Source organism: Physeter macrocephalus, chromosome 13 (assembly GCF_002837175.3).
Source record: "Physeter macrocephalus isolate SW-GA chromosome 13, ASM283717v5, whole genome shotgun sequence".
Classification (NCBI taxonomy): domain Eukaryota; kingdom Metazoa; phylum Chordata; class Mammalia; order Artiodactyla; family Physeteridae; genus Physeter; species Physeter macrocephalus.
The window spans coordinates 22,394,281-22,422,156 of NC_041226.1; the positions used below are offsets into that span (position 1 = coordinate 22,394,281).

Genomic DNA, 27,876 nt, shown 5'->3' on the forward strand with positions numbered 1-27,876 from the left:
GAGCCTGTGCTCCGCAACGGGAGAGGCCACAACAGTGAGAGGCCCGCGTACCGCTAAAAAAAAAACCCCAAAAACGAAGTCTCCCCTAGACATCCAGATCCTCTCCTTGGAGGCAACCACTGACACAATTTCTCACATATACTTCAAGATGCATTCAATGACACTTTACTTCTAAATAAGTTGTTGGGTGGAAATGTTCTGCCTGTACTCTAGCGCTCTAATAACTGTTATCTTTGGGAGACAGCTTGTCATAGGCCACTGTTATTCTCATGGAAAAGATTAATTGTTGGTGGGGTATTCAAGAGAGAAGAAACACCATACTTAGATTTAATCATAGCTTCCAGTAATTTTATCTCAACATAAAGGTAAAAAGTAGAAACATAAGCCAGTGATTTAAAAAATAGACTCTTGAGATAGTTTATAGATGAAATATTGATCAGGTTAAACACAGAAATACACTGTCCTTGTCTACATACTATTTGAAGACTGCACCTCCTTGTTAATAATTCCTTATCAGCCAGACTAGTATTTGTCAGCACCACTTACATCACTTACATCAGCACCACTTACATCAGAATCGACAGGCTGCCTGTTAACAATGCATATTTGTAGTCCCAACTCAAAACCTACTGAGACAAAAACTCTGGAGGCCGGGTCCTGGAATCAGCATTTTAAATAAAGTCCCCAGGTAATCTGTATACACAGGTAAAAGTCTGAGAGTAACTGGGTACTACATAAGCCCTATCAAAACAGAAACCCTGTTCTCCTTATTCATTTTAGGCATACTACCTAGGATAATGCCTGACAAAGTATGTATCCCATTATATACGCTGGCAGTTTATTGAATGTACACTGGGCCTAACTGCAGAGTATCCTGATATGCTGTCAACACTTAACGGATTTTGAAACTGCATACTTCATCCATGATAGAAATTTGAATTTGGAAATCAACAGCTTTTAGAGATCATTAAGTTGTATGACTCAGTTTCATGGCAAAGCACTTGGAAAGATGTCGGGGACTTTAATTAGCAAACTTTATTATATATCTGAATTTCAGATAGATGGTACAGTGTACCAAGGACCAAGTGATCCAAAGGAAGGGTTCCAAATTCTACATATTTTCTATTTTGTGATTTATTAAACACAGTGACATCTGTCCTAACTAGTACCAGAAAAGAAGCAAAAAAGAGCATCTCGGCAACCAAAACATATGTCACAAGGCCAAGTATGACAGCTCTGGGCACTTGACTCATAGGCGAGCCCATTAGACCTTCACTCATAGTCTATTCAGTCCTCTTTTACACACATTATTCATTCTAATAGAATTTTAAAACTGGTTCCCTAGCTCACAGGAAATTAAAAACACTAAATCAGAACAAAGAGAGGGGCTGCAACTGACAGTAACAAAATCAACATTACAAAATGATAGCGGCTAAGAGGGGAGTGAAGAACTACATAAAATAATCAGAAGAACTCACAAAGTACAATACTCTGTGGCCATCTTGTGAAAGGGTAAATAACCCACTCTTCTTGATGTATCTGGAGGCAGCTACCACATAATTCAAAAATAGGCATTCTTGAGAAAAAACAAGTTAAAGAGAAGGCTAAATTATGTTCCCAATAAACTTTGTGAGGTATGGATACAAGTATAATGTGTAATATATTTTAGAAAGATTCTCATTCATGAAGCTAATTTAAAAAATGTTAAAGTTACAAACTTTTAAAAACAGTTTAGTAACAGCTATTTGGAAAACTATTAGAAACAACTCATCTCTCTAGAGTTCCAGGAATAAAAAAGATACTAATGCACCAGAGCAACAGAGGTAATTTCCAAAACAAAATGTCCTTGAAAGGCTTCCCTGGTGACACAGCAGTTAAGAATCCACCTGTCAAGGCAGGGGACACGGGTTCGAGCCCTGGTCCAGGAAAATTACACATGCCACAGAGCAACTAAGCCCATGCGCCACAACTACTGAAGCTCGCGCACCACAACGAAGAGTAGCCCCGTTCACCGCAACGAGAGAAAGGCCGCGTGCAGCAACTGAGACCCAACGCAGCCAAAAATAAATTTAAAAAGTAGTCCTTGAGGGGACTTCCCTGGTGGCGCAGTGGTTGAGAATCCGCCTGCCAATGCAGGGGACACGGGTTCCAGCCCTGGTCCGGGAAGATCCCACATGCCACGGAGCAACTAAGCCCGTGAGCCACAACTACTGAGCCTGAGCTCTAGAGCCTGCAAGCCACAACTACTGAGCCCATGTGCCACAACTACTGAAGCTCGCGTGCCTAGAGCCCATGCTCCGCAACAAGAGAAGCCACTGCAATGAGAAGCCCGTGCACCGCAATGAAGAGTAGCCCCCCGCTCACTGCAACTAGAGACAGCTCGCGCGCAGCAACGAAGACTCAACACAGACAAAAGTAAATAAATAAAATAAATTTAAAAAATATATACATATATAATGAGATGTCTTGAAAAAAACAGTCCTTGAAAAAAATAATTTGGTATCTCTTGGTTGACATGGTCAGCAACAGTTATTCCTATTTTCCATATTTGAAGGACTGTAGAGCATATACCCTGTCATTTAGTCACCACTTAGAATCCACGTGGGGGTTATTTCTGGAAGAGTCAGGGTTCTGTATTCTACGAATTATTTTCATCTTGAAGCATAATATTTTATGAAAAAGAAATATTTCAAATTTATACTACAAAAAACAGTGCTATTGAAATGCACTAAAGATAACACAAATAGACGTATAAACTCCTAGCGAGCTGCAATAAAATGCCATATGGCATTCAATGCAATTATGTAAAAAGCATTGAAAATTCTGTGAACAATAGCACTTGGCTACCACCACACCCGCCCCCTCCAAAACTGGTGTGTGTACCAGACGGTACTGGTAAACAACAGATTTGTAAATTAACTTTAAATATGTCACATTCATGTCAGCTTCATAAAGTGTATGTGTGTGTGTGTTTCTTCTATACAGGAGCATCGTTCTGGACTATGCAGTAAGGCTTTTTAAAAGCTAGAAGATAGAGTGTAGTTCACAAAGTAGATTTAGTATTTTTCTTTTGAAACTACACAGAACGTTGCATATAAAAGCACAAGCTTTCTAAAGAGAGCAATTCAAGGACAAGTAAAGTGTCTGGTACATAAAAGATGCTCAATGTTTACTGAATAAATGATTTTACATAAACTTGTGAAGCTTGACCTGTGAAACCTTTGGTATTATGATGTAAAATACTGATTCTGAGGGGGAAAACTCTACTCATTCTATATTATTAACTTCACTTTCAACAGGTAATAGCATCTTTAATTCCCTGTCCAAGCTATAGTACATATAGTATGTGTCATACCAAAGACACGCCATTTTAAAGAAAAAATGATTTCTTTGAGATTTTAAAATTAACTTTGGAATATCTGTAAATTAAATATAAATGAATTCAATTTTATGAGAATTCAACAAATAAAGTATTAGAACTGAACAAAGGAAAAAACCCTGTCGATCTTACGATAAATCTCCAAAATGTAAGAGGGTAAAAAGATTATGAAAAACATTCATTCATGCAACAAATAATTATTGAACATTATCCTGTGGCAGGCACTATGCTAGGTGACAGGGATACCGTCAATAAGTCACAACTAATAATTAATAAAGATAGTGCCACACAGTACTAAGTGCTAAGAATACAATAAAAAGTGGGTAATGGTGTAGCAAGTATCGGGGAGGAGGCTATACTATTTCATAGGAGTGGTCAGGAAAGGCCTGTCTCAGGAGGTAACATATGACCTGAGAACTGCATGATGGAAAGGAGGCTGACCCTTTAAGATCTGGTGAAAGACTTGTGCTTAGGCGGAAAGAGCCCTCAAATGGGACTGTTCTTGTTCCGAGGGACGAAAAAGTGGCCATTTTGGCTGCTGCCTAGGGAATGAGAGAGGAGTGCGGTAGAAGAAGAGGTTGAAGAAGCTTCAGGATCACATCACATACAGTCTGGAAGGCCAGAGCACGGAGGATTCCTGTATGTTCTAAGCAGGCAAATGGTATGATCTGATCTACTCTGATGACTCTGACTGCTATGTGAAGAATGGTCTATAGGGGGAAGCAGGGAGCCACTAGTTAGGAGGCGTCGGCTATAGCAGAGGGAAGGCCAGCTTTACTAGCAAGTGCCCCATGCAGTCACACTGCGCCTGCACTTAGAAGGGCCTTGCACTTGATTTAATGCAATGCTGTCACCATTTTGAAATTCTTAATAATTTATGAACAAGGGGCTCTATATTTCCATTTTGCAACAGGCCCTGCAAATTAGGTAGTCAGTCCTAAATATAGCTGAAGAAGGCAGCTTAGAACAGTGTAGCAGCAGGGGTGATACACAGTAGCTCAGGGTGTGTAGTGTTGGTACAGCTGACAGACCCTGAAAATGGACTGCATGTGTCTTGTCAAGAAAAGAGGACTCAGGGATAACTCCCAGGTTTTTTATCCGAGTAACTGAGTGGAAATGGTGAAGAGTGGGGGAAGAACTGCATTAGGGGTGGCGGGGGGGGGGTGGTAAAAACCAAAAATTCAATTTCTGGCATGTGAAGTTAAGATGCCTGTGTGATATCCAAGTGGTGTTATCAAGGGGAATGTTGTACATGTATGAGTATGAAGGTCAGGAGAGAGGTCTGGGCTGGAGATACAAATTCTGGAGTTACTGCGTGTGTATGGTAGAAGGGGATGGGATCACGTAGCGAGATAATGTAGCGGGGGGAAGAGATCAAGACAGAAGCAGGAGCTACAAAGACTATTAAGGCAAGAGGAAAACTAAAGAGGACCACAGTAACAAAGGGAGGAGAGCGTGCCAAGCACAGAGCTATGAAGGAGACCTGGGACCTCCCTCAGAGGGAAATATGCTCAATCAGTTGATTCACTGGCTCGCCTGCCTGCTCAGTCTAACACTGAAATTCCCTACAATCAGCCCTCTGTCTAATCTGCCAGGCAGATCTACTGTTTCCTAAAACACTCCTACTGATTTATCTCAAACTATGCTGTGCTGTTCCACCCAGAATCCCTCCCTCCCCCTCTTCATCTAGTCAAACTCTATGACTCCTTTCTCTGACTTTACCACGTCAATATTTTCTGAAACCTGATATTTACTGCTTGTGCCAACCTCTCTTTCATGCCCCTGAATAACTGTGGTAAAACACTGCCAACAAGCATTAGACGTAGAGCATGAATCAGAAGTGAATTGCTTTAAGCCCTTGATTTTAATCATGTTGGGCTATAACCTAGCTATTCTAGCTGATATGAACCTCTTAGTTATCAGCTAATTTGTTACAAAGATCTACAGGAAATTCTGCAACCGAGTAAGCCAGGAGGAAATCCATCCTGGTAGATCCTGAAATCTGTGTAATATAATACTTGTGATTCTTCATGTAAAAGGTGATGTGACCCAAATGGTTCAGTCCTTTCTAGTAACAAAAATTGTGCTTTCTGGAATATTTGTGCTTTGTAATACAAGTCACATCGTAAGTACAAAGAACACAGTTTTTGGAAAATAAACGAATTTTTTCTCAAAAAAATATGATTATAAAAAATTATAATCACATAATACTCTAAATTATTATTTAGGACCCATCTATGATCCGTTCCCAAAACCGAATAAGCTCTGGTTGCTTTAGGTTACACTGCTTAGTATACATTAGATGCTCAATAAATACCTGTTGAGCAAATGAGTAATAAATGACACTCTGAAGCTATGAAGCATGGGGAAGTGACAGAAGTAGATAAATTAACTTGGCATGCAACAGCTTGAAAAGGCATGACTCATTGCCATCAAAGTCCTAGGCAGCCTGTGAGACAAAACCTAAGTCTCATGCCTTCCTTTCTTCATTCGACAAATATTCACTGTGCACCTACTAGGTGCCAGGGACTCTTCCAGTCATTAGAGATACACCAGTGGATAAAGCAGACAAGAAGTCTTGCCCTCATGGAACTGCGTTTTAGTGGGAATACCATTCATTGGCATATTTTGTTTTGTGTAAGCTTACTACTAAGCCCACATCTTTCTCCCGTTTTTCCCACGTGTCTACTATTTTTCAGTCTGAAAAGTTTCTGCCTGAACATTATGATTATTGTTAATTCCATATTTTCAGTTTTCCTCAAATACATAACACATTACAAAAAAAGGGTTTTAGACATTCTGAGGCCTTCAAAGTCACATACAGATCAGTATACAGTATATGACAACCGTAATACTAGGGTATATTAAAGAGAACTAGATCTTCAGAATGGTACAACTACTAGTTCATCAAAGTACTCAAAGTATTACAAATTTCACATAAACTTCACAAAAGTAAAACAATAAACTTCACAGACACAAAATCACTTAATACTCTACCTCTCTTCTACAGATATATGGAGCTTTGAAATTCAAGCAAGTTATGCTAACAAAGCTCATTTTTAAGTTGTAGAATCTGAAATTTGATTTTAAAAATCTAAACTGAAACAATGAAGCTATTATATGTTTTATATATAAATCCATAAATGTTATCCTATTGTATAATGAAATAGAACTATGGTACTAACAATATTAGTTTAAGTTGTGGGGCATCAGGGCAATGATCATCCAGTGTAAGCGAGGAGAGAAAGAGAACAAGCTCCCTTCCCTTTTCCTACGGATAAGCCAGGCAACGTTCTGAAACTACAAAAGCCAGAAGAGGCAGCCTGCCACCTAACACATTGGAATCAATCAGATCTCGGTTCAAATTCCAGCTTTGCCATTCACAAACTGTGAGCTTGGGCAAATCACAACTTCTCTATGACTCTATGATCATTTGTGAAAATGGAAATAAGACTAAAAAAACCCAGTAACTAAAATAAACATCTAATTAATATAAATATGAAGCCATTTAAGAGTGTGTGACCCCTAAAGTCAGTTCCCCAAAACAGTCTTTTAAAATCTGTAAGCAATATCTTCTCCTTCTCTACTTATAAATTGAAAGATTCTTTTAAAAAAATCCAAGTTTTCTTTACAAATACATCCCATGGCAATTGCATTAGAGTCTCAAGCAAAAGAGATAGTATATAAGATGTTTATGAGTCAGGTTTTCTTGTACTTTGACTAACTACTAAGAATATTTAATGCCTGATCATCCCAAAGTTTAAATTAGTTCGTCCGAGCAATAAGCTAAAGGCTTGATTATCATTATTCCTACTGATTCAACATACTAAATGGGATCCTTGTTCCCTAATAAAGGAACATGTGGTATCTTTCCTTAGTTTTCAAGTGCTTCAGGGAATCACAGACCAAGAGATGAAAACCCAGTGCCTGCAAGGACCGGGCAAGCAACTTAAATTTTAAGCCAACTGGTAAGAAAACAGGACCTGAAGGCCTGCAGCAAACCAGAGAGTACAGCTCCTTCCCAGGTTTGTCTGTTTAGCGTGTACAATGGCGCCACATGAAGGGGCACATTCACATCAGAGACAGCAAAGATTTGTGTAATTATTGTGACAATTTTCTGGCAGATGGTAGTAATGTCTTATTTAACAAAATATGTAAATTACTATGATTTTCTGACAGATACAAATAAAAACGCTTGAGGAAGGATCGCCTTTAAAAATTTGTACAAGGCATCATACAGACTAGTGGTGGTCCTGACCCTGCCTAAGGACATTTGGCCACTTCTGTGGGTCACATTCAGCAGCAAGTTTTAAATTCTCAGAACAGATCTCCAACAAACGCAGCTAGGCCAGATCTACCCACTTGGGCCAGGAAGCACAGATGGTTATCCTGGTGATAAGTCCCCCTGACAAATGAAAAGGCATACTTAATCTGTGTTTAGGGCCAACCTATAAATGCTATAATTTCAATGACTTTTCTTCCTTTCTCATGAAAAAAATGTGCCTACTCAAGTACCTTGAACAGGTAACCTGATGGCTATTATTTCACATTCAGTAAGTAAGAAAAGGTTTAAAATCAAATACCCAGTTTGACTTAGGCCCATTCATTCCTAAAATATATTCAGAATTGATAGAATAAAAAAGATTAGAGCAGGATAAAAAGTAAATAGATGCATAAAGACAGCGTTACTAAGAGGAAAAGAAATGAAAAAAGGAGATGCTGGGATAATAAAGATAAACTTTCCATACTTCACAGTTTTGCCTAAGGTTTAGCCCTGTTGATTTTCAATTGTGAGTGAACAAAGAGAAATTGTGTACTGAGGTATTTTTATCCTGCAAAGCTGTGAGGCTTTGTAGAAACACCACCACATGCCAATACTGTTTCTCAGGACCTATTATTTGAATCTTAAATACAGCTAAATGCATTTTTAAAAGAGCATTAATCCTGGAGAGATTCATTAATTAAGGTACACTGTAAATTCTTAACTTTAAAGTACTGATTTTTGGTCAATTACTCTACTAACATTTATTGAACATAAAGCTGTTGGAACAAACGTGAATGAGATTATAGACCCTGACCTCAAGGAGCTCACTATCTAGTAGAGATGTAAACAAAAGTAATAAAAGTAGAATGAAAAGCAAAACGTGATTAGTGGTTTATTAGAAAAAGTATAAGCAGGAGCTTGGTGGAATGGTACTTATCTTGGGTGGAGACAAACAGTTGTGCAGGTTGACATTTGAGCTGAATCTTAAAGGACGAACAGGAGTCTGGAAAGCAGGAAAGCAAGGAAAGAGCACAGCAGACAGTGGGACATGAAAGCACGTGGGGAAGACTGAAAATGACTGGTTTTGCTCTAGTGCACACTTGAGCTGGAATGGCAGCAGAGTAAGAAGGGGTCAGAAGCCCCAGGCACACCAAGACAGCAGGCAGAAGAGGTGGGGAATTCCAAAGACAAGCTATGTTTAGGGTGAGACAACAGTACCCAGATACTGAACAAAATCCCTCTCCTCCTGCAATCTTAAGGTAAAAATATCTGAGGACTTGAAAGAAGGATTATACAGAACCTTTGTTTGTTGTTTAATTATGCCAATGGTTTAATTTTTTAATATATCAATATATTCCTGATAACTTTTTATAATCATTTGGAAAATCCTTATTTCATCAGAAGAGTAAGTATTTAGGAGCAGTCTACAGCTCAAGGGCTGTGGGGACAGCTGCTATGGCTCTTCAGAGGGAAAAGGGACATCTTTACTGTCAATCTCCCTAAGAAGTCTTTCTTACACCAGGAATGCCCTGGCAATCCAGTAGTGAGGGCTCAGTGCTCTCACTGCCGAGGGCATGGGTTCGATCCCTGGTCAGGAAACTGAAATCCCACAAACCTCACGGTGTGGGGTAAAAAAAAATACATTATTGGGACTTTCCTGGTGGCGCAGTGGTTAAGAAACCGCCTGCCAACGCAGGGAACACGGGTTCGAGCCCTGGTCCGGGAACATCCCACGTGCCGTGGAGCAACTAAGCCCGTGCGCCACAACTACTGAGCCTGCGCTCTAGAGCCCGTGCACCACAACTACTGAGCCTGTGCTCTAGAGCCTGCAGGCCACAACTACTGGGCCCGCGTGCCACAGCTACTGCAACTACTGGGCCCGCGTGCCACAACTACTGAAGCCCGTGTGCCTAGAGCCCGTGCTCCGCAACAAGAGAAGCAACCACAACGAGAAGCCTGTGCACCACAACAAAGAGTAGCCCCCCGCTTGCCCTAACTAGAGAAGGCCCACGCGCAGCAACGAAGACCCAATGCAGCCAAAAATAGAAGGCTTCCCTGCACCAAACAGCCTTCCCCATGAAGATATGTCTTTCTAAAAAAATTCTTGGGCTTCCCTGGTGGCGCAGTGGTTGAGAGTCTGCCTGCCGATGCAGGGGGCGTGGGTTCGTGCCCCGGTCCGGGGGGATCCCTCGTGCCGCGGAGCGGCTGGGCCCGTGAGCCATGGCCGCTGGGCCTGTGCGTCCGGAGCCTGTGCTCCGCGGCGGGAGAGGCCGCGGCAGTGAGAGGCCCGCGTACCAGAAAAAAAAAAAAAAAAAAAATTAAAAAAAATTCTTGATAAAACACCATGACTACCTTTTCATGGTAGTTTTATCCCACTGGTATTTTTGCATGTTTACTGCAGCTATCTATTTATAATACATTAAAAAATTATTGTACTTCAATGAAGACATCCAGCTTCTTTCACATAATCATTCATTTTTAAATGGTAGCTAAAAAGGAGCAGTTGAAGGTGAAAGGATGTGAGAACAAGGGCACACTTACGGCAAAGAAGGTCAGCTGCCTTCTTGGGTTAGCTCTTTAGGACTTCCTGTTCCTGGCCTTTAAAAAAATCTCTGATGAAGATTTACAGCCCCACATTTTAAAAATCACACATTTGGGTACCTCAGGAGAGTCATCAGCTAAAGTATCACTGCAGGAGGGGACGATAAGACTGTTTCCAAAGATAACTTGGGAAAATTTCAGGGTCAGTAACCTTTACAATTTCCATAAAGATTCTGAACATCCAGTAGAAGATTTATAAACTAAAAATCCATGGGTTTTCGATCTATATATGATGGTGGGCACATTAAGGAGTTCTTGAGGGCAAGAACAGGGTAGATGAAAAGATTCTGAAGAGAGGGTTAACTCAGTTCCCTGGGTCTGAATCTCGATAATATCTAGGAACTTCTAAACCACTCCTTTAGGGTTATTGTTTTGAAAAGAGATTATCATGAACTCTATAAAAAAAATCTTCGGATTCTTCTTCTTAGCTCTAGTTCTCTTTCTGCTCGCTTTCCAATTTAAACTTGATTAAACTAATTTATCTACCTCAGGGCAGGAATTCAAAAAGAATCCTTGTGTGCAAGTCTCTTTTATCAGGAGAACTAAGACAAACCGGGTTGGGTTGGGAATATCTCCAGAGGGTTTTAGGACTGGAGTACTTACTCAGGCAACTGTCATAAACATAATGGGTAATATTTATTGAGTACCTACTCTGTGTCAGACACATCATGTATTATATAGTATTATTTAATCATTATCATAACACTGAGATAAACGCCACTACCACATTTTACAGATGAGGAAACAAAGGCACCGAAAGGCCATGTACTTTGCCCAAGATCATAGAGCCAGTAAGTGGCGAATCCAGTCTTTGAAACCAGGCAGTGAGACTCCACAGCCCAACCTCTTCACCATCTTACCCTATTATTAAGGCATCTTCACAGAGTTGCTTCCTAAGAAAAGTTCTGACCCTCTTTCAAGAGAGAAGACGGTCATTCCTCAAGAGAAGCAATGAAGGGTGCGAATGTCCCTGATGAGTGTTTCTTACCCCTCAGATGCTTTTCTGGTAAAAAGAGTTTCGCTGTTGATCTTATGATTATCTCCCTAGCATCCACCCTGTCCCTCCCCTACTGAGCAGCAGCCACGTGTTTTGTTTGATGGGACTGACCCTCCCTCCTGTACATTTCCACAGGTGGGCCCTAAGCATTAGTACACACTTCCCACCTTCATTAACACATTTATTGGTTTCTGAAATAAATTCAGAACCCATGTTGGCCCACAGAAGGAAGTGAAGGGTTCTGTTTAACGGTTGGTTGAAGACAAGGTCACTTACTTAACTCCTGGGGCCCCATATAAATAATGAGGCAGATAATCCTGGGAGCTGCAAGTAGCCATCTTGCTACCAGGAGAAAAGCCAGTCTGAGAACAGGCAAGCTGGAGAAAGACAGACCCAAGAAAATTCAAAACAGCTAGAACACTAAGGACGTTGAGAACTCCTAGGTAAAGCCACGGCTAAAGCCCACAATACCACTGGATTCAATTTACGTGAATCAACAAATTTCCTTTATTTTTAAGCCAGTTTGCACTGGGTTTTATGATACTTACAGATGAAAGCATCTAATTAATACAAGTATATTAACCATTAACCTCAACACTCACCAAAAACTCTGTTTAATAAAATCTGTTTCAAATGAGATCACCAGAAAGCTAAAATCCAATACTGTATTTCCCTGGTCATAAAATTATCTTTATTGAACCCTGAGTTACTTCTATAACCTCATCTTTTATTTAGGATTAACAGAAAACTGATTTTCTGTAAAACCAAGTTTAGTTTATTATTCATTTTGCTGTTTAATAAACTTTATCTACAAATTTACATTAAGATTATACAAATATACATTTAAACGTTAACATAGCACTGTCATAATGCCCAGCTTTGGGTGGCTACTGGGACTCACACAACAGTTTATGTTCAGCCATAGCAGTTTCTATTCTAGATTTTCTGATGTATGTATCCTAATTGCCAGAACTTTCATTATTTGACTCTTTAAGTTCTCATTTTAAAGTTAGCATTTTAATATATCCCGGCTATTCACAATAAGGGTGATCTTACATCGCAGTTTATGTGGGACAGTTTACACTGCTGTCTCGGTGTGGCTCTCAGGTTAGGCCTACTTTCATTCTTAAAAGTATCCTGTTTTAAACGATAAATTATATAATTACCCTATTTACAACTCATCTTGTACTTTTTTAAATATAAAGGGACATAGCTAGAAGATAATCATCCTAATATATAAGAAATATCATTTATAAAATAATTATTCTTTATACAATTTATATATGAAGAAAAATAAAAATTACAAGGACTAAATATATTCAAAAACTAGTTTAAATATGGTGAAAAGAAAATGCTTCAGTACTGTTATTGCATTAAGCAAAAATTTTATTTGCAGAAACGTTTTTGGGTATGAATCACATCACCCACAAATTATGTAAAGATCTCCTGAGTGAGAGGGTCCTTTCCACTTCCCTTACAATAAGACGTTCTAACACATCTTTCACCATAATATGAAGCATCAGGAATCTAGGCAGGTACAGCAAGGTAACTTCTCCCCAGGAGAGAGTGTGAATCACAACTTGCTTCCTCTGTCTGGTGTCTTAGCATAGAAAAGAAAACTCTGCTTTTTTTGTTCTGTTCCCAAAGGGAAAGGCTTTTCTTATTAGGTTTTTGAAGAAAACCCACAAACAGTGAAAGAACTAAAAATAAAAACTTTTGAGACAAATATTTTCAGATGACTTAGTGACAAAAACATGCAAAAGTTAAAAAGCCATATATTTTCCTATTACTAGGATTTCCTACACGAAAACACGTTAGGATGATTGTCTTATATTTATGTCCCTTTACATTTAAAAAAGTACAATATGAATTATAAATAGGTTGATTACATAATTTATCATTGGACTATTAAGGAAAACCTCAAGATGCTTAATAAAGTTACACTTAATGAAACAATACAAATTAAATTTTAATTACATAATACATCAGATATGAGCTATTTTAAATATATTTACATTTAGCAATTCAAAATAAATTTCCTCCTAATAAAATATCATTCAGATCCATCCAAATTTATGTCAGATAAAGAGAAAGTACGATAAGCATTGGACAATTTTTTTTTCCCATTTGATTTTTAGATTTTCTTGCGTGGCTAAATGGATTTTTGTAAAATTTTATATACGTGATGGGTTTGGACAAAAGAAAATTATAGCACAGGATTCATTTCTTTCTTGGCTTAAATTTCACTCATTCAAAGGTTTACATATTTCTTGGGTTTACTGCAATACTAATTTCCACCTTCATTTAAATGAATGACAGACTCTAACAAACTAACAGAATCTTACTTACATTTGATTAATATGGGAGTTATAATTCTCATAACATTTGGCTAATTTATCAGCTAAATTTTAATAACAGAGAGCTGTAATAAGAATCTACTACTAAAATTAAATTCCCACTAAAGCAACACATCGTTCTTAGAGAGTATTATTTATAAATATAAAATATACTTTGTATATACCCATTTACATTACTAAGAGTATAGTTCAGCTGCTATTTGCTAAAATATAATACAGTAAAATCTCACTGATTTAAGGAAAAAACCTCACTCAATTAAGTCAAGGAAAGAAAGGTCTTCTTTGATACCAAAGGCTTTCTTTTCTAGTCCTCTGTAAATGGAAGACTATTCAATTCTTATTTTATACTTTGAAAAACATTTTCGTTGTTGATGAAATGTTTCCATATTTGTTTTACAATCACTTTCTTCTCAAAGCAAGATGTGTGTGGTGTGTGTATGTGCACACACATGCACATGTAAATGAAATGAAAAATCAAGTCCAGGTTTCAAGTGTAGCTCTGAGCGAAAAAAAAAAAAAATTAAAGAAGCTGAGTGCTAATGATTTCCATGTTTCCGTACCTAGTTTTGCCATTCATTTCTATTTCAATCAATTTCAACCCAACAGACACTTCTGGATATTTATTATTTGTAATGTGCTATGCCAAGTGCTGAGATACAAAAAGGAAAGGAGGAGGAAAAATGGAAAAGAAAGGAAGAAAAACAAAACTCACAGTTCCTGCTCTTATGAAGTTTATAATCTTGTAGAAGATGCAACTATGTACACCTAAGTAGTAGAAAACATAGACATTTATATATACCATTAAAGAAGAACAGTATGTGGGAACATAGGAAAGGGGCAGGGGAGGCAGATCCTGACTGGAGTGGGGAGTGGAAGATATGAGAAGGTTTCTGTGAGTAAGTGACACTTGGGTTGGTTTTAAAGGCCCTTGGCAGAAGGTAGCTAAGGCCTTCCAGATAAAGGATGCAACATATCACACAGCCATAAGATGTACAAGTGCCTAGTACATCTGGGAAAACAACCTGTAGTGTGATATAACTATCGGACACCTATGTAAAGGAGAAGAGCTGAAAATGAAGCCAGGAAGTGAGACAAGAGCCAGATTATAAAAAAAAAACCCTGAATGTCATTAAAGAGTAGGCCGTCAGAAGAAGTCCCTGGTGGAAGATCTAAATAGACATTTCTCCAAAGGCAACATACAGATGACCAAAAAGCACATGAAAAGATGCTCAACATCACTAATTATTAGAGAAATGCAAATCAAAACTACAATGAGGTATCACCTCACACCGGTCAGAATGGCCATCATCAAAAAATCTACAACCAATAAACGCTAGGGAGGGTATGGAGAAAAGGGAACCCCCTACACTGTTGGTGGGAATGTAAACTGGCACAGCCACTATGGAGAACAGTATGGAGGTTCCTTACAAAACTAAAAATAGAGCTACCATATGATCCAGCAATCCCACTCCTGGGCATATATCGGGAGAAAACCATAATCTGAAAAGATACATGTACGCCAATGTTCACTGCAGCTCCATTTACAATAGCCAGGACATGGAAGCAACCTAATGGATGAATGGATAAAGAAGATGTGGTACATATATACAACAGAATATTACTCAGCCATAAAAAAGAACAAAATAATGCCATTTACAGGGACATGGATGGACACAGAGATTGTCATACTGAGTGAAGTTAAGTCAGAGAAAGACAAATATCATATGATATCGCTTATATGTGGAAACTAAAAAAATGGTACAAATGAGCTTATTTACAAAACAGAAATAGAGTCACAGATGTAGAAAACAAACTTATGGTAACCAAAGGGGAAGAGGATATGATATCGCTTATATGTGGAAACTAAAAAAATGGTACAAATGAGCTTATTTACAAAACAGAAATAGAGTCACAGATGTAGAAAACAAACTTATGGTAACCAAAGGGGAAGAGGAAAGGGAGGGATAAATCGGGAGACTGGGATTGACATATACACACTACTATATATAAAATAGAATACCAATAAGGACCTACTATATAGCACAGAGAACTCTACTCAATACTCTGTAATGACCTATATGGGAAAAGAATCTAAAAGAGTAGATACATGTATATGTATAACTGATTCACTTTGCTGTATAGCAGAAACTAATACACCACTGTAAACCAACAAAAAAAATTAATTAAAAAAAAGAAGAAGGCCCTGAAAAACTTTGAGCCTATGTATGAAATATCTAGGTACAGGATATCTGAAATACTGAATTGCCAATTCTGTTCTCAAACACTTCCACTTTGATATCACCCACATCTGAAAATCTGTCTTTCCACTTTACATCAATAGTACCACAACATTTCTATTCCTCCCCTACTACACTGTCAATAAATATTTTAAAATAATCCTCTGAGTGTGTTTTCTTGCGGTTCAAAGACTGAAAGCTCTCTAGAGCAAGAACAGTATCTAGTGATTTTTCTAAAATTGAATCTTACCTTGGTGATCACAGCAGACATTGGAAAATGTTGAATAATGATAAACAAAACACATGAGATACAACTTATGACTTAGATTACTTTCCTATTTTGATAATTTACCCATTGGTACGCTTCTTGAAGTTTAAGTACTTCCTGCTTCTTTAAGTTTTTACGTAAATTGTCAACCAGGATTTAAATTAAACTATAAGGACTTCTTTATCCCTCTGACCTCATCAGTGCATTGCACAGGATGGTATGGAGCCAGTCTGAGACTCACAGCAGGACGTGTATCTAGGCCACAACACAAAAGCCACCACCATCAGTCTGGTCCAAGAGAAATCCCCTGTCCCACAACTATGGAAGTTTTAATTAAGTAATTTATCTATCTAGCTATTTATTTATTTATTTATTTATTTATGGCTGCATTGGGTCCTCGCTGCTGTGCGCGGGCTTTCTCTAGTTGCGAGGAGCGTGGGCTACTTCTCGTTGCGGTGCACGGGCTTCTCATTGTGGTGGCTTCTCTTGTTGAGGAACACGGGCTCTAGGCACACGAGCTTCAGTAGCTGTGGCACGCAGGCTTCAGTAGTTGTAGCTCACGGGCTCTAGAGCGCAGGCTCAGTAGTTGTGGCGCACGGGCTTAGGTGCTCCGCGGCATGTGGGACCTTCCCGGACCAGGGCTCGAACCCAGGTACCCTGCATTGGCAGGCGGATTGTTAACCACCGCGTCACCAGGGAAGCCCAACCATGTAAGTTTGAGGTGAGTTTATCAAGTTCCACAAACTCTACCTCCAAATATCCTCAAAACCTAGTTTCTCATCTCCCTTCTGCCTAGAACCACCTTGTTTAGTCATTCTGACGTTTTGTACCTTGGGCTATTACATTAGCCTCTAACTTATCTCCCTGGTTTCAATCTCTGTACTATTGCCAGAATGACTCTTCTAACACACAAATCCCTTCGCTTTCCATCAGCTTAAAATCCTTCAGTGTCTCCCTAATAGTAAGAGCACACAAAGTCCAAATTTCTTACCACAGCATATAAGACCTTTTAACAAGTAATTTAACAAGCATATGAGACTAACATTTCAACTTTTCTCCTGCCATTCATTCACTGAACAAATATTTCCTGGGACTTCCCTGGCGGCACAGTGGTTAAGAATCCGCCTGCCAATGCAGGGGACACGGGTTCCAGCCCTGATCCGGGAAGATCCCACATGCCGCGGAGCAACTAAGCCCGTGTGCCACAACTACTGAGCCTGCGCTCTAGAGCCCGTGAGCCACAACTACTGAGCCCACACGTCACAACTACTGAAGACTGCACGCCTAGAGCCTGTGCTCTGCAACAAGAGAAGACACTGCAATGAGTAGCCCCCGCTCACCACAACTAGAGAAAGCCTGCAAGCAGCACTGAAGACCCAACGCAGCCATTAATTAATTAATTAATTAAAAACAAAACCAAAAAAAAGCAAACAAAAAAACCACAAATATTTCCTGACTACCTGCTACATGTCATGAACTATTCTAGACACTTGGGGGTATGCGTGTGTGTATCAGTGAACAAAATAGGTGCACACACACACACAAAACAAAACAAAAAACAACCTATGGGAGCTTAAACTGCACTAGGGCAAAGCTGGTAATAAATATAGTAAATAAATTACATTAGGTGATATGTGCTATTGAAAAAAATACAAGCATAGAAGGAAATAAGGTGGTCAGGGTACGCCTTATTGAAAAAGTAGAATTTGAGAAGAGACTTGAAAGAGGCGAGGAGGTGAGCCATGCAGCTATCTGGAGAAAGCGTGTTCCAGGTAGGAAAGAACATCCAGCGCAAAGACCCTCATATGGAAGTGTGCCTGTGCTCGTGAACTGTTCCGAGATCAGTGTGGATGGAGCAGAGTGAGTGAGAGGGAGGGAAGCAGGAGGTTGGAATGGGGAGAAGGGGAAGAGAATGGTGGGGAGATCATATAGGTCCCTGTATACAAGTATAAGGACTTGGATTTTATTCTGAGTCATACAGGAAGCACTGCAAGTGACATGTGAGCAGAGGAACGGCACAACTTGATAGGTTTTAAAAGAACTGCTCTGGCTACCGTGCTGACAACAGACTCCAGTGGGGCAAGGGTGGAAGTAGGAACTCTGCTAGGAGGCTACCGCCGTGATCCAGGGGAGAAACAATGGCAGATCATGTGGGTGGTGAGAAATGGTCAAACTGCAGGTGTATAATATTTTGAAGGTACAGTCAGTAAGATTTTTCTGACACACTGGATGTGGGGTGTGAGAGAGGAGTCAAGAATGCAACCTAGGTTTATGGGTTGAGAAAAATGGGAGGACAGGTTCAGGTTTTGACATATTTGAAATGTCTACTGGACATCCAACCAGGCTTTTGGATATTTAAGTTCAGAGTTCAAAAAAGGGCTGGAGCTTCTGCTTGTTCTGCCCCAAACAAACCCTGCGTTCCAGGCTTGCAGAACTACACACAGGTCCCTGATGTCTTCCCCGGGTCTCTGTACCTACATGTCTCTGTGTAGAAAGTGTTCTTACTCATGTCTTTTTCCACTTGGTCAAAAAAAACTCAGGCTTCAAGACTTATGTCATATAGCAACTATTTTATGAAACTCACATAATTATCATCTCCTGAATCACCCTGTTTCAAGTCACTGAAGTAACTGAAATATATAATGGCTGGTCTTTTAGCATACTCCAAAAGGCTAAACAATTTTAATGTCTTTTTTGGCAAGGAAAAAGCAGCCATTTCATAAACACAGCAGGTGACTTGCCTGATCTCATCATCCGAAATTTTTAGAAACTTTTAAAGAAAATTAAGACCACAGAAAAATATCTTGGCAAGCAGCTGAGTAATCAGATTTTGCATTTTCCAATTTCAGTAGTTATTTGAAGAAAAATTCTCAAAAAGACTTGTATTATATAATAAACTTTATAGGCCAAAAACAAAGAGAAACATCTGCCTGTGTTCCAAAGTTATTTACTGTTATAAAAATTTTTCATTTTGATCGTCATCCTTTTACTTGCCCTGGGGAGGCATTGAAATTAGAGGAACTATTGAACAAAGCCAGTAGTCTCTTTGTTTCATTCCCAGGAGACAGACTTCCAATCTAATTGAGAAAAGGGGAAACAATTTTTAAATGTGAAACTGAGAGCTGATCCAGCTCAGCCAGTTTGGATATCCACAGGGGCTGCTGCTGTCACTTGAAAGTGTCCTCCCAACTTCCAGTTCTGAGCAGCTACAATCTTCTAAAATGTAAGTTCCATGAGGGTAGAGATTTTTATTTGTTTTGTTCACTACTATTTCACATAGTAAGTGCTGGGTAAATGAAAAAATGTGTAATTCTAAACTACACGGGGTTGAAATACATTCAATATAAACTATAAAGCAAGTACAATAAATACATTTCTTCCGGGTTTAAAAAATTGTTGACTCTTTGAAAGTCACAAAGTTTTAAGTGTCAAGAATTCGCGATCATAATCTTTAAATATTAATTACAAAAGGTTAACCACGTACTAAAGTGGGGAGGAGGGACCCCGAAGCAAAATCTCTAACAAAGTAATAAGTTTCTAAGAAGTTCTTTGTAGATTAAGAGAAAAGTCTGGTATTCTAGCAACTAACTATACTTGCTTTTAATGTATATAGTATTTTAGATATTCATCATGGGAAAATTATAGCCCTTGAAAATAAAATAGTAAAAAGATCTTATTACAAGTCTTTGGAGAACCAAGATTTATAAGGACAACTAGAAAAAGACATTTAAAAAATTTGATTCCAGGTTATATTAACACAGTAGCTTAATATACCCCAAATTAACAGCAAAGGTTCTGAAAGTTCTTTTGCCAAAGAAACTCTTACTTGAGTTTTTAAAAAATTGAGGTATAACTGATACACGACATTATATTAGTTTCAGGTGTACAAGAAAACAATTCAATAACTGTATACATTGGGAAATGATCACCGCAATAAGTCTAGTTAACTTCCACCAGCATAGGTAGCTAAAAATTTTTTTTTGTCTTGGGATGAGAACTTTCGGGATGTATTCTCTCTCTCTCTCAGCAACTTTCAAATGTGCAATAAAGTATTATTAACTACAGTAACCATGTTGCACATGACATCCTCATGACATTTATTTTATAACTGGAAGTTTGTTCTTACTTGGTTTTAAAACCAAACAACCTTTGAAGAAAACACTTTCAACAATAACCATAGTTTTCATGCAGTCTATAGACAATCTAATAAATGTATTTCAATCCCAAAAAAGAAATATCAGGTCTTATTTTAAAGTTAAAAAACACCAACCTCTTTAATCTCATGTAGTTTTCACTGGCAGCAGGTCGGCATTCAGCTCTTTGTACCACTATTCCTTCCAGTGAAAGCTTATCTTGAATGGAAAGACAAAAATTAACAAATGTATTGAGAAATAACATTTATCATGTTCAAGACTGTATTTTGACATACTAACCAAGGTAACAATGATTACAATCAAATATAGTTAATAATAAAAATCAAAGAAAGAAAAGGAATATTTTTAAGTTTACGGTAATATCATTGGTCAGAATAGAGAAAAACCTTATTCTTGGCTAGTAAAAAACTGGGCTCCTGTCAGGTTTATTTATTGGGCTGCTGCAGCCCCTTGCCAATAACAGCTTTTATACACTTAGCTCTTCCTAAAGAGAGTGGCTTAAAAGGGCATAAAAATCAAGTAAAAATTTGAAGGGTGTGGCAGCTATATCATCTTTGGCAGAGAAGTAAGTTCTGAAAACACAGCTAGCCTAAAGCAGTAAATCAAAAATTCATACACACACGTATATGCATGCCTGGGCACACACACATATATGAGCAAAAAAGAAAATTCTAGAATACACGGTGACTAGAACAGCTAGCTTTGAAAATACTGTGAAACTATTCAGGTCCTTGGTTGGGTTATACTGTGTACCAGTTCTGCCTGCCAGTTGCTCTGACTTCTATTTTCCAGCAAAATGATTAATGTGGATGTGTCTAAACTAGAGCTTTAACTGCTATGAATATCTGTCCAAACAGAAGGGCAATTTTTCCCACCATTAGTAAGAATTCTTATGGTGACCCCGACACAAAATTCAAGAGAAAACAAAAGTTAGCACCTACTGCGTACCTACTAGGCACCAAGTCACTTTAAGACCTCATCTTATTTGATAATGCATGTATGACTGACCCACGATGGTACCTGCTTTACTGCAGTCTGGAAATGTACGACTATGGTTAGGAACAGTAATGGTTCAGTCGTATTTCTGGGAGAATTCACCCAGGTTTCCGGAAGAGATTCAGGAACTCCTCTGGCTCATCAGCAATGCATTTATGATCCATCTTTTCAGGGCGAATGACCTCATGCATTCCACAAACATTAACTAAATGCCTATGATGTGAAGGGAACAATCTAGGCATTGCAGAATTGAAGATGACTGAAATACAGTACTGTCTTCAAGCAGCATACAGTTCACTGGAGGAATAGATAAGGTGACCAAAACACAGAATGCAGATAGAACCATGCCCACATGATTTATGTTAGAAAATTTTTCTTATGGTGACCTTTCTCGATTTTGCCTCCAAAATCTAGGAACTCCTTATTATAGCCCCTAAGTACTAATACACACAGTAACTCCATAGTTCAATGTAACATATGCAGCAAACCTCAAGTAGAGGCTGACAGATGACTGCAAAGAGCAATGATGAGAAGCATGTCTACCTTACACCAAAATATGCCAGTAAGGAAATAATAAGAAGGCCGCAATTATTTTATATTAAATTTAAGTTTAAATATCTAAAAGTAATTTCCTCTTATTCATGAATTTAGTAAGATTAAAATTTGAATTTTCTTAAAGCAAAACCAAATATTATATTTGAGCGTGCCTCTCCACTGAAGCTGACAGTTGTATCTAGAAAAATTCTTGCCATAACAATAACAAGATTTGGGAAAGATTCCAATCTATAGTGTCTTAAATGCATGAGAAAAGTTCACTTTTTAAACATAAATTAATTCTTTTTAAAAAACAAAATAGATCTGGAATACTGTCTCTGAAAATAATTTAGTTACATATCCAGATGTTTACTAATGCTGAATACTAAAAAGCTACCTTTCAATACCACCTGTGAATGTTCCCCACTTATTTATCTGTACCTACTCCTGGTGGACAGGATGAGTCTAATTTCTAGTTAAAGGTTTCTGCTGTCAACGTTCCACACATAATACCTGAAAGGGTTAAAAGCATCCAAAGCACCGGCCCATTTCAACTTGGCCACCAATCATCACTCTTCTTCAATCAAGGTCACTCACACAAAGCAGTAAAATTCACTTCCCCAAACCATGATTTTCTGTCCATCATATCCCCTTTTCAAATCTAAAATAGCCTTCAAATGCTTCTCAAATGAAAGGAAAAGTCTTCATCAGCAGCAATGAAAACTTCTACCAATTGGCTGCTCTTAAATAACCCCACATCTCTGTTAACTCTTTGCCGTTCCCGCTCTCTTCCTAAGTAAGTTTTTTAAAAACCAATTTACTTATAATACAGCCCCCTAAGCAAGATTTAAAGGTGTCACACACTTTTTAAAGCCTCACAGGAACATGTTTTCATATTCTGTCCACTAAACCATGCTTCTCTTCTTCTCCAAAACATTGCTTAAGATTTCAGGGGAAAGCTATTAAATACCGCATTTTAAGGCATTTGAAAGCACCCACTTGCACACCACTGCTGTTAATTACAGATCATATTCATTAACACAGGAATCGTGACTTAAAACTACTTCGTTGGCCCAGTTTGAAAGACTGTAAATACTTGAAAAATAATCTTTTTATGCTCATATATTTATCAAATATTTACTAAGTGCCTTTATGTAAAAGATAACGCAAAAACACATCAGGAATAACAAAGATAAATGAAACTTGGCTCCTGCCCTCAAGGAGTAGAGGCTAGTGCAGCCATTCACAAACGTGTGGCATATATGCCTGAAAAGTAGTGAGGAACCCCAAAGAACCTTTTATGTGGGTTGACTACTGGCATTGATTATACTAGCAACTAAAACTGAAAAATGTTTAGAAAATCAGAGTGAAAAAGGCAAAAAGGCTTGGTATTATTATAAAAATAGTTTTGATTTCACAGGCCCCTTGAAAGGGTCTCCAGGACCCCTCTACCCAGTGGTTTCCAGATCACATTTTGGGAGCTTCTGGTCTAGTAGGATGATGAGACAGGTATGTAAATCACTTTAACACACTAGAAGCACTTTTGATAGACCTCCACTTAACCCATTTCTAGATTACCAAGGCTCTCAGTTCCCCTCTTAACTATGGTGACAGATGCCCACAGCTCACTATACACTAGTGGTAGTAGGTTAATCTCTACTACTGCCACACACTTCTGCTCAAAGTATGCGGAACTTGTTTATGCTAGTTTTACTCTGTTAGTAATTATGCAATTTGATTATATATTACATAATCTCATTAATTAAGAGTATGGGGGAGGGAGACGTTTCTACAAAAACTAGGTTTAATGCTTTGTAAGATGTGATATAAAGATAAGTTGCTAAAAATCTGTCAAATTAGGTACTGGAGAGACAACTAGAGATTAGAAGAGAAACATAAAAGTCTAGAAGGATTCTGCATTCATATTGTTTCATAGTGTCTAAGTTTTTGCTCCATTTTAAAGAAACCAAAACTGAAAATCTAAACTAAATTATGGGTTTACTTTTCACAGGAAAGAGAAATCAGATGCTCAATCAGCACCCTATACTGAAAGCAAAGGCCTTGTCCTACGTGTACACTGGTGACTAAATGTACATTTGTGGGTCTTAAAATGTTTAAGGCAGTAGGACTATATACTATTATCATTTTTATGATTCCCTACCTTTTAATTTAACTACTGGAAGGACTACTGGTCCTTCCATAAAGGCTGTGGGATCTACTGTACTACGTAGAATTTGCCATGGTTTATGAGGGTTATAATCTACTGACAGAGACACAGAGTACTGGGATTTAAACACATACACACAAAGAGAATATGTCTAGCTGGGGATTAAGAAGAGCTTTGATAGAGAAAGCAATGTTTGTGCTGGACCTGGAAAAATGGGTAGGATTTAGAGTGGGAGGTGAAGCAGAAAGGCACCGAAGGTGGTGTGAACAGCATGAGCAATGGCTTTTGTCTCTTCTCTGTTTCTCTGTCTGTGTGTCTCTCTCAGAATTTTAAACTAAGGGACCCATACCAGAGTCACTCCACCTCAGAAATCTCTGGAAGGACATGGTCACAACAGCACTCTGAAGAGAAGCCACATAGGCTCATCCTCCTGAAAGCCCAGCCATGACTTGGTTCCTATCTTTCCCTAGGCTTGGCCGTTCGTTCAACTCTTCTTTAGATTCTGGGAACTATTCCAGGATCTTTTTCTAAATTTTCTCACCTCCCCCGCTTTTTGGGCTAGATTGGTTTGCTTATTGGTTTCTGCTACTTGTAACCCAAAGAATCTTCATGACTATGAACATACACCTTTGGTGATGGTATTTTATTGATCTATATCCTGCCACCTAGTTTCAGAAAACAATTGAGAGAAAGTTTTAAAGGGTAGGTTACACAAAGTGCATTCTATAACAAGAATGGAAGTGTTCTAGTTCTAATTCTGTCTCTAAACAGCGGTGTTACTTTGGAGAAGTTACTTTACATCTCTGGGCCTCAGTATCTATATGTATAATAAAGTCACTGGGATCTGTGAGATCTCCTCCAATTCTATCTCACTAAAATAAACAAAACAAAACTGGCCTTCCCCTCCAACTGAGGATGTTTTATTATTTCATTAGTATTTATTTTGTTTGCCCTAATACTTTCTAAAAGACCTAGATGTAATTAAATTTTCTTTGAGTAGAAATTAGAGAAAAACTGTTTCTTGGAATGACAATGAGAAAATGTTGAGAAGCTGTCCAAGACTTGAAAATATACAAACTTCTGTTCTAAGCTGGACCTTCCAACATACTCTATGTTGAGGAAGCCAAGAGAAACAAGTGACTGGCATTTTTTACAAGTTAAGGGTCTGGCTAGTTTGAAAAAGTTAAAGTGGAAGTAAGCAGGAAGGGTGTCTATTAGCACTGGCATGTAAGTAATGAGAAGTAATGTGTTAAGAAGATGTTGGGCATCGGGAAGTTACAGGCATTCATTTCCACAAGACCACTTGATCCAGTTCAATGTGGAGGCCTTTAAGAGTACTTCCAACTCAAGTTAAAACACAGACAAGGTTAGAACCAAGATTTTGGACTGATCCTTGAGATTTGAAGCTACTTTCCTGATTCTTCCTTACATCACACCTGTGTCTATCCTCGCTGGAAAAGGACTAAAGAAATAATATTTCAACAGAGCAAGAGCATTTAAAAGATAAACCATTTTTAATATTCCTACCAGTCTCCACTGTTCTCATTTAAAATCTTTTCCAAGCAGTTTCTGCCTGTGGTTCACAGGGCATGGCCTATTAATACATGCTACCTGGCATCTTAACAAACCAGTTGGACAAAGCTGCAATCCCTATGTTATTAAGAAGGTGTTTCTTACTGTATACAAATTTGTCAGTTGATGTTCTGATCTCTATCTAATACTCAGGAATTTTAGGAATAAAAGATCATGCTCAGATGTCAGTAAACCTACAGAGTCAGCATTTGATTAATTACCTCAAAAGCAACAAAATGAGCAGCCATATAAGTACTCCCCAAAATTATCTGTTTATGCAATATGTTTTCTTGTAATGATATTCAAATTAAAAACATGCCTAAATAGCTGGGAATTCCCAATTTTAAACCAAATACTGAAACCATAATTTGAGGACTAGACTTAGGATTAGAAAACATCTCGGTTTCCTCACTCCTACTACTGCTCTTCAACTTTTCCCCTATGGACTGGGAGAAAGAAGGTTTACGTACATTCCTCTACAAGGGATGTTGTAATGCTCATCAAAGAGTACCTGTGAATGACAAGACTGGTTGTCCGGGAGTAGAAGAGTGGTTACATAAGGTACAAAATCGAAGATGGAGGCCTTAAATGTACAAAGGAGTTTGGATTGTTCTATGAGTCTACAGAAGCCATAACAAACTTTTCGTCAAAGAAATAACTTAGAGAACGACATTTTAAAAACAAACATTTGTATGTTTTACTGTTTACAAGGCAAGTTCACAAGTTATCATTCCTCCTATACATCACAGTAGTCTCCTTTTTGCTTGTTATATATCATTATATATATAATTTATTATATATAATTAATCAATATAAATCCTCAAATACAGATGTGGGCATACTGTTGTAATGCTGTATAAACAGACACAATCCCTAATCTAAAAGTTGCTTTCAAGAATAAGAGGTTGGGCTTCCCTGGTGGCGCAGTGGTTGAGAATCTGCCTGCTAATGCAGGGCACACGGGTTCGAGCCCTGGTCTGGGAAGATCCCACATGCCGCGGAGCAACTAGGCCCGTGAGCCACAACTACTGAGCCTGCGTGTCTGGAGCCTGTGCTCCGCAACAAGAGAGGCCACGATAGTGAGAGGCCCGCGCACCGCGATGAAGACTGGCCCCCGCTTGCCACAACTAGAGAAAGCCCTCGCACAGAAATGAAGACCCAACACAGCCATAAATAAATAAATTAATTAATTTAAAAAAATCTGCTCATTAAAAAAAAAAAAAAAAAGAATAAGAGGTTGGCTCTACCTCTCCACACCAGCTTTCTAGTTCCCAATTCCCTCTTCCTCTTTCTCCTCTTGCCCTTCCAGTCCTCTGACTCTGAGACCCCGGAACCAGCCTCTGGCCCCATAAACGTACTGCCGCCCCACTGCAGGACCTCTGGTTTGCTGGCAGCTGTGTCTCAGAAAAAGCTGTCTTCGGCAAGGCAGAAGCAGTTCCCTGCTGGTATTCCCAGAGTCTGGTGGAACGCCTAACACACACCGTCTGGCTGACAGGGTCTTGGTGCTCCTGCCAGGTGTCAGGCCTGAGCCTCTGAGGTGGGAGAGCCAAGTTCGGGACAATGGTCCACCACAGACCTCCCTGGTAGTATCAATCGGCGAGAGCTCTCCCAGAGATCTCCATCTCAACGCTAAGACCCAGCTCCACTCAACGACCAGCAAGCTCCAGTGCCGGACACCCCATGCCAAACAACTACCAAGACAGGAACACAACCCCACCCATTAGCAGAGAGGCTGCCTAAAATCATAATAAGTTGACAGACAACCCAAAACACACCACCAGACACGGTCCTGCCCATCAGAAAGACAAGATCCAGCCTCATCCACCAGAACACAGGCACCAGTCCCCTCCACCAGGAAGTGTACACAACCCACTGAACCAACCTTACCCACTGGGAGCAGACACCAAAAACAATGGGAACTATGAACCTGCAGCCTCTGAAAAGGAGACCCCAAACACAGTAAGTTAAACAAACTGAGAAGACAGACGAATACAAAGCAGATGAAGGAGCAAGATAAAAACCCACCAGATCAAACAAATGAAGAGGAAATAGGCAGTCTACCTGAAAAAGAATTCAGAATAATGATACTAAAGATGATCCAGAATCTTGGAAACAGAACGGAGACAACAGAAGAAATGTTTAACAAGGACCTAGGAGAACTAAAGAGCAAGCACACAATGATGAACAACACAATAAATGAAATTAAAAATTCTCTAGAAGGACTCAATAGCAGAATATCTAAGGCAGAAGAATGGATAAGTGACCTGGAAGATAAAACAGTGGAAATAACTACTGCAGAGCAGAATAAAGAAAAAAGAATGAAAAGAATTGAGGACAGTCTCAGAGACCT

General features: G+C 38.8%; 1 protein-coding gene across 3 annotated transcripts in view; it reads right to left on the bottom strand.

Annotated features, from left to right (window-relative positions):
* The window catches only part of GTF2F2 (general transcription factor IIF subunit 2), a 155,669-nt gene that overhangs the window by 50,672 nt on the left and 77,121 nt on the right, over positions 1-27,876 (bottom strand). For all 3 annotated transcript variants that reach the window (XM_024125992.3, XM_024125994.3, XM_055089362.1), the window contains exon 5: positions 20,374-20,455. In XM_024125992.3, coding sequence (XP_023981760.1) covers positions 20,374-20,455 — 82 coding nt within the window. The remainder of the gene's footprint in view (positions 1-20,373; positions 20,456-27,876) is intronic.